The following is a 16,631-nucleotide window of genomic DNA, read 5'->3' on the forward strand; positions in this document are numbered from 1 at the left end:
TTCCTCCCCCTCCCCTAATAAAAACAGTCTTCATCCTTCAAGAACCAAGTAAAAGACATTTTCCTCCCTCCCACCTGCAGCTGAACTCTGTCCTTCCACGACGCCTGGCTTACAGCACTGAGAGTTCACCACGTTGAGCAAACAGTTCGGGGTTCATGGCAGCTTTCTCGGCCATAAACTCCCTCATGGTCAGGCCTGGCTCTGTCCCCACGGCACCCACATGGCATCCTGTTTGGCAGGTTCTTAGTGCCCCTCTGCTTATTTCTTATACTCTATTTTCTCGTCTTTTTTTTTGAGTTAGTCTTTCTACATAGGCCCCGGTGGCCTCAAAGTCATGATCCTTTTGCCACAGCCTCCTGAGTGCTGGGATTACAGCTGTGTGCTGTCACAGCCAGCTTCTACTAGATTCTAGAAGCTTCTTTCCAGTCTTTTCCTTTCTCTTTCAATCAACAAAGGAGAGATATTAACAACACTTATACCCCACAGAGCCTACCCCACACCAGTATCTTTGGTATAAATGGCAGGGGTAACCGATCCCCACGTGTCTGACCTCTCAAAGCTGTTCCGAAGGCTCACCCTGCTACCTCTGAGCGTCACTGCCAACCCCACACCCCTCCCCTTCTCTTACCTTGGCTGGAATCTTGGCTGAGTGGTTCTCCAGGATCAGCCTCTTCAGGTGCAGAACCCAGAGGCGCTTGTCCTGCTGGGATTTAGCCTAGGGGGTAGATTGGGGCAGTGGGGCGCTGGACAGCTGCAACCCTGCAGCCCTGGAGAGCTGGGAGATGCGCATGGCATCAGCGCCCTCTCCACCAGGTCCCTCTTACCTGAACTGTGTGCTGCACCTTCGGGTTCTTGTAGTGGAAAACACTGAAGCTGAGCGGCTCCTTGGGTATCACCTCCACGAGCATGAGGTTGCCACACTGGACAGGGGGAGCACAGGAGTGAGGCAAGCCCAGGGGAGCCCCAACAGGTGACCCCCAGCCTCGACACCTACCAGGATGTGAGCTTTGTACGTGAACATGTCATCCCTCTTCTTCGTGATGAGGAGCAGCTTGTCCAGGAGGAAGAGTGTGCGCTCATTCTTGGCCCGCTGGAGGCGGAAGGTCCCTTCCAGCACCAGTTCCCCGTAGCTGGTCAGGTCTGGCCCCTTCCAGTTAGTGAGCAAGCTCTGTATCTCCTAAGAAAGAGAAGGTCTGCAGGTCAAACAGGAGGCGAGGAGCAAGGACCCAGGACCTGGTGGACCCTCTCCTAGGCCTCTGGAGTGGTGACTCCAGTCTAGGATAGAAATCTGTGAATACGAGTGGTATCATGAAGCAAACTGTTAGCAGCTGAGTTGCCAATTACTTATTTCCATTCCTTAATAATGGCTATGGTGTGGCTGGCAGCAGGAGTTACAACTTTCAAAAGCTGGATAATTGGGTCACTAGCTCGGGACCTTCTTGGGGAGACACTGATTTCCCATTGCTTTCTCATCCCTTCTCTGGTGATTTGAGACAGAGCAGTTGACTTGAAAACTTCCAGAAACTGAAGTCTGCACCATATTTAAGTAATTCAAAACTAAAATCCATGCAAAATCACACCACATGTTTCTCAGAAGTTTCCAGGTAGATTTATTGATTTATTTTTGGGTTTGTTTTGTTTTTTGTTTGCTTTTTGAGATAAGGTCTCCCTATGTAGTTCAGGCTGGGCTTGAAGTCACTGTGTAACCTAGGCTGGCCTGGAACTTGTGGTAATCCTCCTGTCTCAGTCTCCTGAGTGCAGGGATTACAGGTGAGTTTCCTGATTTTAAGTTCATTTATTTAAGGAAAGGAAATGAGCATTTGTCTGTGACTATGTCTTAGTGCTTCTAATGGAATTTGATAAATATAAATTGGTAACATGACTGGCATTTCTTTAGGATTTACTGTGTATCAATGTCGTACATCAGTATTTTTTAAGGGAGCTGATTTTATTATTTTGAAAAATGAAAATACTCACAAGCTCCATATAATAAAGGAAGCCCCAAGATAATAATAATAATAAAAACTTCATTGGTTAAAAATAGACATGGAGATAAGTCTGAGCCATAGTCTGACTTAGTGTTGTCTTCAGAATGCCACGCAGAGTCACAAGGTCTGAAATCCCAGCCATTTAGCTGTGTCTGGCTATGCAGTGATGTCTGACACGATGCCTGTAGAACATTGGAGGGCTGAGCAGTAAACATTTTATTACTGGTGCAAAAAACAGACCTGGCCTGGAAGATGAGACTGTCTTCCTCTGGTTTTTGACAGTCAGGGGCTTCACACTGGAGGAGAAATCTATTGTCCATTCTGAATTAAGAGCCAAATAATGCGTCTTTCTTCCTGAGTGAGGTATGGGTGTTTGCATAGTACGGGGTCACCCTGGGCTTTTCTGTCTCTCTAGGGATGCTGAAGGGGCTTGGAACTGGTTTCTGGGCCCATATGAACTTTTTACTTTTAAACATTTTTTTCAGTACAGATTTGCAGTATATAATGTTCACATTCCTTGTGTGGAGATGGCACATGTGCATAACACATTTGAATGCCCTTTTCATACTCCTTCCCTCCCCTCCCTCCCACTCTAGACCTCCTCCCATTTAGGAAAGAACTATCTCCCTATTTTCCTCTTCTCTATTTTTCATTTTGCTCTTTATTTATATTTTGGGTTTCTCCTATAAGAGAAACCATACCATGTTTAAGCTTTATTTCACTTAATATTATGATCTCAAGGTGCATCCATTTTCCTACAAATAACCCAAGTTTAACTTTCTTTATGACAGAGTATTTGTCCATTGTGTGTAAATGCCACATTTTCTTTTTTTTTTGCTTTTTTATTTTATTATTTTATTTTTTTCTTAAATTCTTTTATTGATACATTTTAGGTATACAGTATATTTACATTTATCTTTGGGTGCTTGTACCTGAACATGATGTTTCTTGGTTCTTATTTTTTCCCCATTACCTGTGTGCCCTTCACCCCTAAACCCTTCCCTATTTACATACTTCGTTTCCATTTTTTTTCTTTTCTCATAATTTTTCCTTTCCATTCTTTCCTTTTCCCTTCCCCTCCCACCACCCCTACACCTTTGGACCTTTTCCAATTTCAAAGTATCATTTATTAGTTATTAATCCTTTTAGTCCTTATTTATTCTCAGTTTCTCACACTATAGAAACTATTTGGTATTTACACATGTGTGTCTTATTTATTTCACTTAAGAGTATGGCCTCAATATGCATCAATTTAGCTATAAATGACTCTAGTTTCTCGTTCTTTATGGCTGAGTAGAACTCCATTTTATAAAAAAACCACATTTTCTGTACCCAGTTTCCAGTTGATGGGCACTTGGGCTGTTTTCAAGCTTTAGCTATTACAAACTGTGCTGCAATAAACATGGGTACACATATATCTCTGTGGTGTGATTCTTTTAATTCTTTTGGGAAAATAACCAGCAGGGAAATAGCTGGGGGTATCACAATACCCAACTTGAAGCTATACTACAAAGCTACTGTGATAAAAATGCCACATTTTCTTAATCCATTCATCTGCTGATGGGCATATAGGCCACTTCTAAGATTTAACTATTATGAATTGTGCTTCTATATATACAGGTATGCAGGTATCACTGAATATATGACATCTTTTAACTCTTTTTTGGGAAGATAACTAGAAGTGGGAATAACTCGGTCAAATGGAATTTCTAGTTTCAGCTTTTTGAGGAATCTCCATACTGATTTCCATAGTAGTTGTACTAGTTTACATTTTCACCAATAATGTAGAAAGGTTCCTTTTCCCCTGCAGCCCTACCAGCATCTTTTATTATTTGATTTCTTGATGATAGCCATTTTTTGTGCAGTAAGATAGTCTCAGTATTGCTTTTATTTGCATTTCTCTAATGGCCAGCGATGTTGAACATTTCTTCATGTATTTATTGGCCATTTATGGAACAGCTTTGAAGCACTCAGGACATGATAATAGGTTCAGCATCTACCAAAATTTTCTGAGGATTTAGGGCTCACAGTATTGTTACTGGATGGGACCTCTCATTTTAAAGGTGAGGAAACTAAAGTGATGTGTTTGGGAGTCATGTCTCAAGTGAAACTGGAAAGGAACTGAGTCAGTCTTTGTTCCCCTCTCTTGTGTTTCTGATCCTGTGGCCACACACACCATCTTAGCATTGTGCATGAACTAGTAAGAGAGAACAGAGGCTTAAATGGTCTTTAAGTAGTTTAGAGAAAGTTATTTTCAACAAGAATTACTAATTTGTAATTAATATGAGATAAGACCTTGGGAGACTCAAGTTTTTAGCTGGGTCATCAAAGGTTTAAGCTACAAAACAATTAGCTTAAAAGTTACAAAGTAATGCTGTCTTAAATAGCCACTCTAAACAATGATCAGTATTATGGGTATCCTGATCTTTCTTGTGGGAGCTAGGGATTTAGCTCAGTGGTTCCACTGCCTGCCTCGCAAGTGCAAGGTCCCAAGTTCGATCCCCGATATATATATATAAAAAGAATACAGTGGATATAGAACTATGATGAAGATCACAAATGAAGGGGAACACTTGTGCAGCCTGAATATCCGCTTTGGAAAATGATGCAGCCCTGTCAGGCACATCAACGCCCGCCCTGGGCTCACCTGCAGCCGCACTGCATGCTCATGCTTCCGCTTCATGTCATTGATGTGCCAGGCCACACGCTGCATTGTGTCTATAGCATCGAGCACGACATCATAGCCATCTGTGTCCTTGTCAAGGTGATTTTCTATTTCCTTAAAAAAAAAAAAAAAGAACAACTTACTTTCCACTTTTTTTTAAAACCATAGTCAATTGTAAAACAAATGACACCTCTATGATTAGTTCCTTATATTTTATTTTTGTTTATTTCTTTGCATACTACCATGATTTCTTAAGATTTTGAGATAACTAGAAAGACCTTCCAAAAAATGGTAAAATGGAAATAAAAAACAAGGCTAGGAATAATAAAAGTAGATTAGAATTCCAGGACAGAGGATGAAACATAACAGTAAGTCTTGCAGGACATCTAATTATAATGGCTATGACAGTTGATCTCAGAGCTTCCTCATGGCTAATATAAAGTAGCTCTCAGGAATATACTTCTCACTCTTATAAGACAGAAAACTTTTTTTTTTTTTTAAACCAGAAAACTTTTAACGTAGCTCTTAGGTGTCATATTAACAGAGTTAAGCAGAGATTTGTTCTGGGGTAGGTATTATTTATTTAAGAATTATTTGGATACTGATTTAGCAAACTTAGCCCACTAAATCGAAAAGGTCATTAGGATCAATTTAAACACTAAAGTAAATAGCTCTGATGTGGCTTAAGAGGATATACAATCCTTCAAAGATGAGCCTCCCAGGAGAGCAGAGAAAGGTAAGACATTTCTGGCAAAGGTGGATTTGAAAAGTTTTTGAAATTGCTCAGAATTGCTGAGAAAATCTGAAAATGACTATCCAAGTGAGAAACTTGGAATAATTTAGAAAGAGATACCAGGCATGTTGAGAGACAGGAGCTCTGGATTAAAATCAGTTTAAGAAAAGGTTTTTAATGCAGTATAAAAATGATAAACTACAAACTGGGCGTGGTGACGCAGCCTGTAATCCTAACACCCAGGGAGGCTCAGGCAGGAGGACTGGAAGTTTGAGCCCCACCTGGGCAACTCGGTGACTTGCAAGACCCTGTCTCAAAATGAAAATATTTTAAAAAGGGCTGAGGATGTAGCTCAGTGGCTCTGGATTTGATCCCCAATACAAACAAAAAAACAAAACAAAACAGAAACCCACAAACACTAGCTTGTTTTTCTTGAGTACCTAGGAGCCACAGGGAACGTGGGCAACTTGTAGGATTTAGGGGCAGACAGACTAGCCACACTGCTCTCTTTCCCCTGTTGCAAAGGTCGGCAAATGCTATTTACTGAATGCAAATTACCATCAGTAAAATTTTTTCCTATTTTTCTCAAATCCCTTAGAGGATAAGAATGAACTGAGCATTCGAGAGTTCTGTCTATCTTTGTTTCTAAAGCCTCCTTGAGCTGTGTAGAAGGAATGGAAAATACTCTAAAGGGGAAGATCCTGGAAGTGGTGCTGAGCCTGGCTCAGGAACCATTTATCACGCTACTCATCTGTACTCTCCTTTCCAGCCCTTCTCTTTGCTCTCATATACAAGTCAATCTATGACAAATAGCTTTTCCTCCCAACTGCCTACTGAATCGGAGCTCACAGAAATAAAACAGGGGAAAAAAATCTGTTTTCCATTTGGATGACAGCTCCCTGCCTGAAAACGCCACTGCCAGCTCGAGGCAGTCCTAAGCCCTATCACTGTCCGAGCTAAAATTAATCTCTGGACTTGGCTCTCGTCAATGGGGCTGCAGGCCTAGAATATAAATATCTCTAATTCCTCAAAGCAGATTAGTCAGTTGTAAAGTATGAGAGTGGAAAATGTTGCCACATGGCCACAGACTTTCCCGATGTTTCCCCCCACATTTCAAATCCACACAGGAAAACCCCATCCCCTGGACGGTGCCCGGGTGCAGGCAGAGGCTCACGTGCAAGAGGAGATGATACTTGAGGATCCGTTGAACAGGCTTCAGGAGGTAGGATCCCAGAGGCAGCGAGTGTTTTAGTGTTTCCTGCCGTTCCCGGAAGAACTTGGCCAGCACCTTGTTCCTCATGCACTCTGTTAGCACAGCCACTGACCTGCACGAGGAACACATGCCTTTGGTCTCAGCGTAATGTTTCACGTGGTGTTTGAGTTTTTAAGGCCAGGGTCAATGTAAATGCCCTGACACAGGTAGGGTAAGCCACAGAGCTAGAGCCAGGCTAGGATGCTTTGGGGCAAAAGATGTTACTCTGGGTGGGTAAATTTGAAGAAGGTGCTGTACTAGTGCTATAGCACATGGCCTCATGGCTTCTAACCAGCAAAGTTCCTGCCTCCTAAGAGCCCCAGGCCAGGGCACATGGCTTAGCAGAAGAGCTCTGAGTAGGATTCTAGCCCCAGTTGCATGCCATCGGGGTGCCTTTGTGCAGTGCTCATGGTGCACATACATAGCCACAGGTCACATTATAAGGACTAGGCATCTGTTTTGTTTTTCAAGCCTGGGTCTTGCTATGTAATTCAGGCTGAACTTTAACTCACTGTGTAGCCCAGGCCTCAAACTCAAGGTGATCCTCCTGCTTCTGCCTCCCAAGTGCTAGGATTACAGGCATATGTCACCATGCCCAGGAGGAGGCATTTTTGTATCAAGCAAAAGGAGTTTCTTCTTGCCAGTAGATCCAGCCTCCTGCCAGGGCATCTGTTACCCCTGCCAATGGCCACCTATGTATAATGTGCAAAATGCACACTTGGTGTGGGGGCCTCCTCAGAGAACTCCTCCCAGAGTGAACATCCCTCCTAGAGTCTTTGAACAGATTTCCTTTCTACCTCCAAGTGCTTCCTGTCAGTCCAGATGGTCTCACTCCTTAGTGTGTGCCTTACTGCAGGACATTAGAAGGTGCATCAGAATTCCGTCACCAGGCCATCTCTCCGAAGGTAAAAGCAGAACACCAGAATGTCTTAAAGAAATGGCTGAGTCTTATACACATAGTAAGCTAATAGGTTTGGGCAGTCGCACACACCTGCAGATTAAAATCTTGTGATCTCAGAACAAAGCAGGTGGAGCAGGGTGTGGTGGTACACACCTGTGTTCCCAGCATTCTGGTAGGCCGAGGCAGGAGGATCATAAGTCCAAGCCCCACCTGAGCAATTTAGAGAGACCTTGTCTAAAAAAAAAAAGAGAAATCCTGGGGATGTAGCTCAGTGTGATGGCCTTAAGTTCAATCCCCAGTTCTGCAGGACGGAAAAATAAAGGAAGCATGTGGAGATAATTTCATTCCTTTTTTCTGCAAGTCATTGTTATGTTTTCAGGATTAACTGAGAAAATCAGATAGATCAAAATAAGACTCCTTAAGAAGTTAAATGGAAGCATCATAATTAAGCCATCAGAATCCTTTTGGTGCCTGCCTGTTTTCAGAAATATCTGTTCAAATTGATTTATTTCTCCCTGGAGATGAGATTTCAAAACTCTCCATTGTTGGAACTTTTCTAGCTTTTCTCTGGGGTCAGGCTCGGCTGCCCAGTAGCCCCATGGCATTTGGCGCTTGAGCTGTTGCTGGAGAATTAGAACCTGCTGTAACTCGGAGCCTGATGAGTTCAGGTTCCGGAAAGTCTCAGGCACAGGACAGGCATCTGAGGACAAGGCCCTGGCTGGGGTGCCACTCCCTGGGGGTGAGGGAGGGGCTCACACCTCTTCACAGTGAGATCACCCCTGCCGGGGCGTGACTGGCCTGAAGAAAGAGAATACTTGTCAGCCTGTGTGGTCACATTTACTATCACCAGCCTGGCTCCACAGGGAAAGAGACTGTCAGACGGGCTGCAACACCCAGTGTTCTTGGCTTATAAGATGGGGAAAGGGAACCTCAGGCCTCAGAGCAAACTGATTGGAGACAAGGGGACAGGAGAATATTTCTCTATGACTACAAAAGCCACACAATTGAGTCAGAACTCAACATCTGTACTGAGCACTCTGGGAAGCTGAGGCAGGAGGGTCGAAAGTTTGAGCCCAGCCTTAGTGACTTAGGGAGATACTGTTTCAAAATAAACAGTAAAAAAGGGCTTGGGATTTAGCTCAGTGTGAAGGCTTTCAGTGTAAAGCTTAATCCCCGGTACTGCAAACACAAACAAAAAAAAAATAACTCCCAAAACGCAAAAGAAACCCCACAAAAATCTAACACCTTGCAAGTAAGTGTCTCTCTGTTAACACAGGTTTCTTTAAAGTAACACTGAAAATAAAGAAACCCTTTCTCCTGCAATCAGCCCTTAACTCTCCTCCTTGGGGCTTGCTCCTAGCTCCTGCATCTAGCTTCTGCTACACAGGGTTGAGCTCATCCTGTATTAATTTACACTTACTGTACTTATTCCTCTTCCCCGACAGGCTATTTCACTACAGAATTTAGCTGAGCTCTGATCCTCAGATGGATATAAACAGTCTTTGGGTGAGGGCTACTTTCCTATAGGATCCTGCAGATCTTCTTTCCCTGAACTTGGAGCGTGTGATGGGCTCTTACATGTGTTCTTGCACAAGCAACTCTGCCCTTCTCCAGACTCTGAAGCAGACTGGTGTAGAAAAAGGCTGCCTTTATTTTACACTTTCTTTTCTTAGTCAGAAAATCTGAATTTGTGATTTGGGAAGTTTCTTATAATGAAGCTATTTCATCAAACAATAGGTTTATGATGAATAATCGCCCAACAAGCCCCTCTCTCCATTCAGATTCAGATCATTGGGTCCAGAATTTTGTGGCTTCTTCAGATTCTGAATGGTTTCTCCTGAATGGGGGTGGCGCAAGCTGGTTTTGGGCTTAGCAACCATGGGATTTAGTGGGAGCGTCCTGTAACTTCCTGATATCAGCACGGAGGTGGAAACAAATACTGTAGGTGAGAAAATTGCTTAAGTGAAACTGTAAACGATGAGTGCCTCTACAAATAAGGACATGTGACAAAGGCTCAAATATCTATGCGAGGTTTTGTTGTTCTTTTTTAAAAGGGAAATGTGGGGAAACCATGGCTGGCCACCGTCTAAATAAATCATCATGGCGCAAAATCCTCACCAATATTTAGAGGAGGAGTAAAATTCTGCAATGGGAAGTATTTGTCACAAGTAAATCTGGGTCTCTGGCATCATGGGCCCTTTAATACACACTGGCTTTCGGGGCCCCTCCTGAGCAAGGGGGTGTCCTGGCTTTCTTCTTTCCCTTAGCAATTTGGAGGATCAGTCTGTTGGAACACGCACCCCCCCCCCCCCCCCCCCCCCCCCCCCGTATCTTGAGGGACTTGTCTTGCCAAGACTGGCCACAGAGTGTGTAAAATTTCCCTACCCCTCCTTCCTGCCTGATCCCTGGGATGACTCTAGGCTTGCAAATTGTATGAGAAAAAAGGGACGTACAAGGCACAGGGGAATGACAAAGTTTGGGCTTTTACAGGGACATATTAGCACAAGGCTCGAGGATGGAGAAACCTCAGTTCAAATGCCACCTGTGCCATTCATCAGCTAGGTGGCCCTCCTGGATCTATGGCTATCACAGCCTCAGCTGCTTCACCCATCAAATGGAAATGGCAGGGCTGGCAGTGCATGAGCACTTGCTGAGAACCTAGCAACTGCCAGGCCCTGGGATGGGTGTGCTGCATTTTGGATATTTTGTCAAAAAAAAAAAATAAATGCCTACAGTTTGGCCCATTACCTTGGATCCTCACTGGTCAATATTTTGTTCAGATTATTCCCTGAACTGCCCTCCCGTACTGCCCTCTGGTGTAGGCAAAACTGAGCCAGCAACCCTGTGGAGATGGCAGCCCCCCTTACCTCATATCACCTTTTCGTGATGTGTCCCTGCCCCACACTCTATGAACTTATATAGTTCCTAAAGCTTGCACAGCAAGGCAGAACATATTTTCCCCCCAGCTGGATTACACAGACTCATTAGCAGTGTTCCCAATCTCCAAACAAGGCGCACATAGACAAAGGTGAACAGACAAGGCGAGCAGCAGCCTGATGCAAGGGGTGCGCTTAGTTCTCCTTTGGGGACACCCAGTAATCTTCTTGGTCTCCCTCAACATCATTCACAATGTTTTCCTGCATTGGCTTTGCCAGGAGCCCAAAGCCCAAAGGGATCAATCTCTGGGAGCCCTGCAATCTGTGCTTGGCAGGTTTTGCAGTTCCCCATGGTGCTCAGCACAGTGCAGGGCAGACACCAGAGGACCCCATATGTCCGATTTACTGACTTGAAACAACTGAAAGTGATCCAATCCATACCTCGGGTAGTTAGTGCAATACTGCGTGTAAATGTGGAACTCTTCACTCTGCAAGGAAACAAAAGAAAACTTTATAGGCAAAAAAGCACAGATATCAACTTGCAATTAAAAATAATAAAAGCAGAATCATTCAGGCCTTTAAACTTATTTCTCCAATCACATTGGCCCATCTCCTGAGCCCTGCAGCAACTGTGTCCACATGCACTTGAACTCATTTAAGTCCAGTAAAGATTAAGCACTTGCTGTGTTCCAGTGACTCTAAAGGCAAATAGGAAGAAGATGAAAATAAAGGTTCTTTCCCAAGATGTTCATGATCCTTTTGTGGATATGCAGTATGGGAAGGAACTATAAGGAAGTAACTTAAATATTTTGCAGCAAGAACATGTTGGAAATATGTGCAAGGCATGTGAAAGCTATGGCATGCTGTCAAGGACTTGCAGATACCTTCTCTCTGCCCGCCATTGTTGGAATCCTCTTCCTGCAGAGCCATTGTGCCTCCTTTGGGACTGAATTTTGGCTGTTTCTTCCATGCAACCTTCCTTCAGCTCTTCGGCTGGCCTAAATACTCCTACTTTGGGATTCTACCACACCCTACTGACCTCTCTGGAAGCACTGACCAAGTGATAGTGACATCTGCTCATGTGTCTCTCTCCATACCAAGCTGGGAATTCCTTCCAGGTAGGGGCCACATTGTGTTTATATGGCATATTATGTTTGTTGAACTACTGAATCCCCATCTTTCCTACTAAACTAAAAGTTATTTGTGAGCAGGACTCAAGTCTACTCATCTGCACACATCTAGCTTGGCCTGAAATGCAGTAAACGTGTGGCTAGCAGATATGAGGTTCCTGCCTTCTGCTGTGAACATATTCCCAGTTCCCTAAAATCTTTTTATTTCCATGGCTTCTGAGTTGTTCAGATGGCTGGCCACATGATCTGATATTGGGAAATAGTAACTAATACTTGCTCATTAAAGTATTCTTTTTTTTGTACTGGGGATCGAACTCAGATCCTTGTGCTTGTGAGGCAGGTGGAGGAATCACTGAGCTAAATCCCTGGCCCTCATTAAAGTATTCTTTAAAAGGGTGGAATCACGATTTTCATACAAATGTTAAATGAACACTGTCAAATATTTTATTTAACCTATTGATGAGGAAACCAGAAAGATGTTACAACTGGATCAAAAGGGAAATAAAAGTATCACACTTAGGTCAATGAGAAACTGAAATAAAATTACAAATGGATACAAAAATGGCTTTTTCTATGGGGATGGGTGGGTAAAGAAATTGTCATTCTGTGGAGTAGAATATATTTGCATAGCTGTGTTGAAGAATCATATGCATTGCTGTCAATTACCTGACACAGACAGAATTGTAAAAGTTCAGAGATGATGAAACATGAAGAAACCCCACTGAATAGTGTGATTTGGAAGAACAAACTGGAAGAGTTTCTATTGGAGTCATGCAGTAATCCTTTCGATGGTTCCCTACATGGCCAAGGGAAAGAGGTACATAAATGTGTAAGTGATGTGCAAAAGCTGAGAGAGTCCAAGGGACTATGCTTGGCCTGCCCAGTAATGAACTTTTATTTTTGTCGCTCAATTGCTAGTTCTTTATTTTTCCATGAGCAGTAAGTAAGAAGTAACTGTATTTTTGTTTTGTTTTGGTACTGGGGATCAAACTCAGAGACACTTTACCACTGAGCTACAACCTTGCACTTTTAATTTTGAAATCAGGTCTCCATAAGCTGACCAAACTGGTCTTGAACTTGTGATCCATCTGCTTCACCTTCCCATGCCTGGGATTACAAGCATGTGCCACCATGCTTGGCTTTTTGTTGTTGTTTTGTTTAGCAGGGCTGGGGAGTGAACTCAGGGCTTTGCATATGTGAGGCGAGCATACTACTAGGAGCTGTTCCCCAGCTCTGTATTCTCCTTTTGTCGGTAAGAATTTCTTTAACATACACATACCACAAAAGTCAGCCAGGTCAAAGATGAATTTCTGTGTTAGCCCCAGTGACTCAGATAAAGGCTTTTAGAAGTCAACTGCCAGCTTTGCCTCTTTTGTTAATGACCTCTCAATTAAAGCAATTTTACATTCTTCCCTGAACAGAGCAGCTGGTGGTGTTTCAGAAAACGTAACCTCTTCTAAATTTCAGGGTGCTGAGTGAAAAGCAGGTTATGCCAGAACCAAGTGCTCCCTCACGATTCCTTGTCTCACTGTGAATGTGTGGAGTACTGAAGTTGGTCTTCTAATTAAACTTGGCAAAATTACAATGAAAAATAAAATTTGGGAGCTGGCGATGAGGCACATAAACAAACTTTTATGTGAATAATTAAGTCAGAGCTAAGCGTATGCTGGAACATCTTTAATCAGCTCATGATTACAGTTACCAGTAAAAGCCAAACATTTCCGAAAGCTTCTATGTTGTTTATGTGTTGTGGTTATTTTAACATATCTTCTTTGATATACTTGGCCTATCCAACCATTTTTCCCTTATTTCTTTCTCTTTTTCAAATTCTCTTTAGGAGAATCAATTATGACACAGGCCACTTGTGAAAAGAATTTGTGTGCCTAAACTGGTGTGCCAAACACTTTACATGTGAACACACACACACACACACACACACACGCAGAGAAAGTCAGGAGAGTTTACAGACAAACCCTTGATTGCTTTTAGGGAACTTCACTTCAATAAAACCCAGGGTGTTATGTTTGGGTTCAGACTCACCCGGAGGGTTCTGAAGCCATCAGAAATGACCCCATGGAACAAGTCTGGGGCCAGGTTGGGCTGGAACAACATTCTAAATTTGCACTGGAATGCAGAGCTCTAAATGAGGTGCTAATTCATGGTTGGTCCCAAAGCACCATCGTGAACTTTGCTTAAACCTTCGTCCATTTCAAACCTTTATACAACTGCAGAAACCACATGAAGTTTGACTGCAAAACAGTTTCTGCCAGAGGTTTTCCAAACACAAATTGAATTTTTCAAAGAAATTTAAAACGGGATTCTATCTGTATCAGGTAGCATACTGAGAAAATAATATAGTCAAGGACTGTATGTTGCAGTATCTCCTTTCAAATTCAGAGCATGAACTTACTGCCATTAAGCAGTAAAAGTCAAATTCATTTCTTGTATTTTTCTAACCAATGAGAGCAGTTTAAGGAAAATGTCGGAAAAGTAGAGTACATTTTTAAGATACAGGAAATCAATGCAGCATCTCTTTATCCTTCAGAAGATAATTATAGAGAACAGGCTAGTACCATGTACATTATATGTGAAGTAGTTAGATTCTAAGGGATTTTTATAACTGGTTTAGTGGCATGTTATATGTATTTATTTTTCTAACCGTCTTCTTCAAGTTCTTCCTAGGAAAGGGTGACACTGTCTAGTTATTGTACAAGTTCTAGGACAACTACTAAGTTAGCACCTTTCTCTTCCAAGAAAGAATGTAGTTTTTCTTTGCTACCAAAAACAACAATAACAACAAAAATTCAGAGCATTTATTATCTGACTTCGACATGGAACAAACCATTCATTCCAACTTTAAAATGAAAACAATCCATACATACTATCTATTTGCCTTGAATGGCCCCTCAGAAATGAACCCTGCTTACCTTGGACACAAAACATTCTGCTATGGCCACTGGATCATTTTCACAGTTTTCCAAATCTTGTAGCAATTCACTGAACAAAAAAAGGCCAGGAACAGGAAGTATTAGATTGCAGTCTCATGGTTGAAGACATTTTAATTTAAAAACTTAAATGTTTCTAATGGCATTTATAAGGAATCATATGATTGGACAACTGAGGATCTCACTGTATCCAAGGCTTAGATAAGGAACTTGCTCGGGGTCATGGTGGAGGCAGGATTTAACCAAGAGTTGGACCAGTAACTCTCCTACCAGAGATAAGAAGAGCCTAATAATGAAGTTTTTGCATGTTTGTCATCGACTACCCACACTCATTCATCAAACATCTGCTGAGGTACCTGGTGCAGTTTAAGACACTAAGAACAAATCAGAGAGCAAAATGAGACTATGGTTCCTGGTCTCATGAAGGGACCTTATGTATAGGAAAGGGCAGACAGTTAATGCCAAATCACACTAACCATACAAAATTCTAAACAGACAGTGACTGTGCTTTAAAGGAAATAAGTATTTGCTAGGAGAGGAAATCTTTTTTCTCAAGTGTAAATTTACACTACTTTTTAATAGCAGTACCATTATTTTAAGTAACTGCATAATATCTCATTGTGTGGCTAATACCATAATTCATTCAATTAATCTTCTGAGTAAAATTCTGTAAGTGGAATTGCTAGGCCAAAGACTATTCTCAGTGTCAATGCTAGCACATTTTCAAATTGCACTCCATATATACTGTATTAATACATATCTTAACATGTTAAGCATTCATTTTAGTGTGCAATATATTACATCATTAATTAAAAAGTTAAACAGTTCTACAGGATTTATGATAGAAATCTCGCTTTGTGGTCCTCAATCTCTATGGCCACTGCTGAGAACCATTTTTAACCCTTAGGCATTCCTGCTTAAGCAGGTCCCTATTTCTAAGCACATAACTGATGTATTTTCAGTTTCAGCTATTGTTTATTTCTTAATTCCCCCAAACTTTCCTTCCTACCATTTCTTCCAACTACTCTGCAATTTGATTGGTTAAATGTCTGAACTTACATTTTTTTTTTTTGGTACTGGGGAATCAAACTCAGAACCTTGCGCTTGTGAGGCAGGCGCAGTGCCCCTGAGTTAAATCCCTGGCTCGGCTCTGAACTTACATCTTTAAGACCACAGAAATATTATTCTTGGTATAGTTGTGTGTATAGCATGATTTCCTTTCTTGTGAAACTAAGTTTTTCCTTAAGACTGTCTCTCACTTGTACCCCTCCATTTTTCTTTGTTTTCAAAGTACACACCACTAATTTATCCTCAAGTGGTGTGCCAGAAGTATAAATCTCACCTCACTGAGTCTAAACATCAGGTAGCCACTGGTTGCCTGTCTTTCCTGGTGGCCTCCCTCCCAGGCCTGTGTGCTGCTCCATCCTGCCAGGTTCAACTCCAGGCTGCTGGGCCTGCTCTGGAGCCCCCTCCTGATGATGGCCTTGGCTTTGCTCTTGGGTTGGACACCCTGCTGCTTAGGTCTCATTTCCTACTGGTTTCCTCCTTTGGGAGATTACAACATCCAGTAGCTTTCTGAGCAAGAGTAATGGGAGCTAAGTTTTCTGAGATTCTTCGCCTTTTAAAGTGTTTTCCTTTCATAGTGGCTGGTGAGGTCAGTGGCTATAGAATTCTTGGTTGAAGTCATGTTCAGAGAGCTGTCATCTCATAAATTCCAGTGCTGCTACTGAGAGTCCAGTGTCACTGTGATCCCTGTTCCAAGTTATTTGTGACTTTTTTTTTTTAAATTCTGGAAGCTTTTAGGATTCTGTCTTTGCTAACGTAATTGTGAAACTCTGTAATGGTAGGCTTTGAGGTGAGTGTCCATGCACTGGGCCAGTGTGACAATCTGGAAACTGATCCTGAGCTCCAAGTGGGGTCTGGTGACCCCTCCTTTAGGAGGCCTGTGGGCACCATTCCACAAAAACACTGAGGCACCAGTGGATTTTCTCCTTCCACTGTATTGTGAGAGTGCAGTGAACTTTTCCAGAGGCTACATGATGTTTGACAACATGACCGATGGAAAGTAGGAGCAGAGAGAATTTTGCTGTCTCTTAGTGAGTCAGACAGTAAAGAGATCTGTAAAAATGCAAAACAATTCC

General features: G+C 42.4%; 1 protein-coding gene across 11 annotated transcripts in view; it reads right to left on the reverse strand.

The window, feature by feature from the left end:
- Positions 1 to 16,631, reverse strand: part of Plekhg1 (pleckstrin homology and RhoGEF domain containing G1) — a 256,733-nt gene that overhangs the window by 32,948 nt on the left and 207,154 nt on the right. For all 11 annotated transcript variants that reach the window (XM_087193459.1, XM_087193458.1, XM_004856881.3 and 8 more), the window contains 7 exons: positions 14,473 to 14,542; positions 10,857 to 10,903; positions 6,561 to 6,711; positions 4,636 to 4,767; positions 995 to 1,177; positions 825 to 920; positions 629 to 715 (listed from right to left, as the gene is read on the reverse strand). In XM_087193459.1, the coding sequence (XP_087049585.1) occupies positions 629 to 715; positions 825 to 920; positions 995 to 1,177; positions 4,636 to 4,767; positions 6,561 to 6,711; positions 10,857 to 10,903; positions 14,473 to 14,542 (766 nt within the window). The remainder of the gene's footprint in view (positions 1 to 628; positions 716 to 824; positions 921 to 994; positions 1,178 to 4,635; positions 4,768 to 6,560; positions 6,712 to 10,856; positions 10,904 to 14,472; positions 14,543 to 16,631) is intronic.

This window comes from Heterocephalus glaber, unplaced genomic scaffold (genome assembly GCF_053883595.1).
Source record: "Heterocephalus glaber isolate CG9 unplaced genomic scaffold, H.glaber_assembly_v1.0 deba00001593, whole genome shotgun sequence".
Lineage (NCBI taxonomy): Eukaryota > Metazoa > Chordata > Mammalia > Rodentia > Bathyergidae > Heterocephalus > Heterocephalus glaber.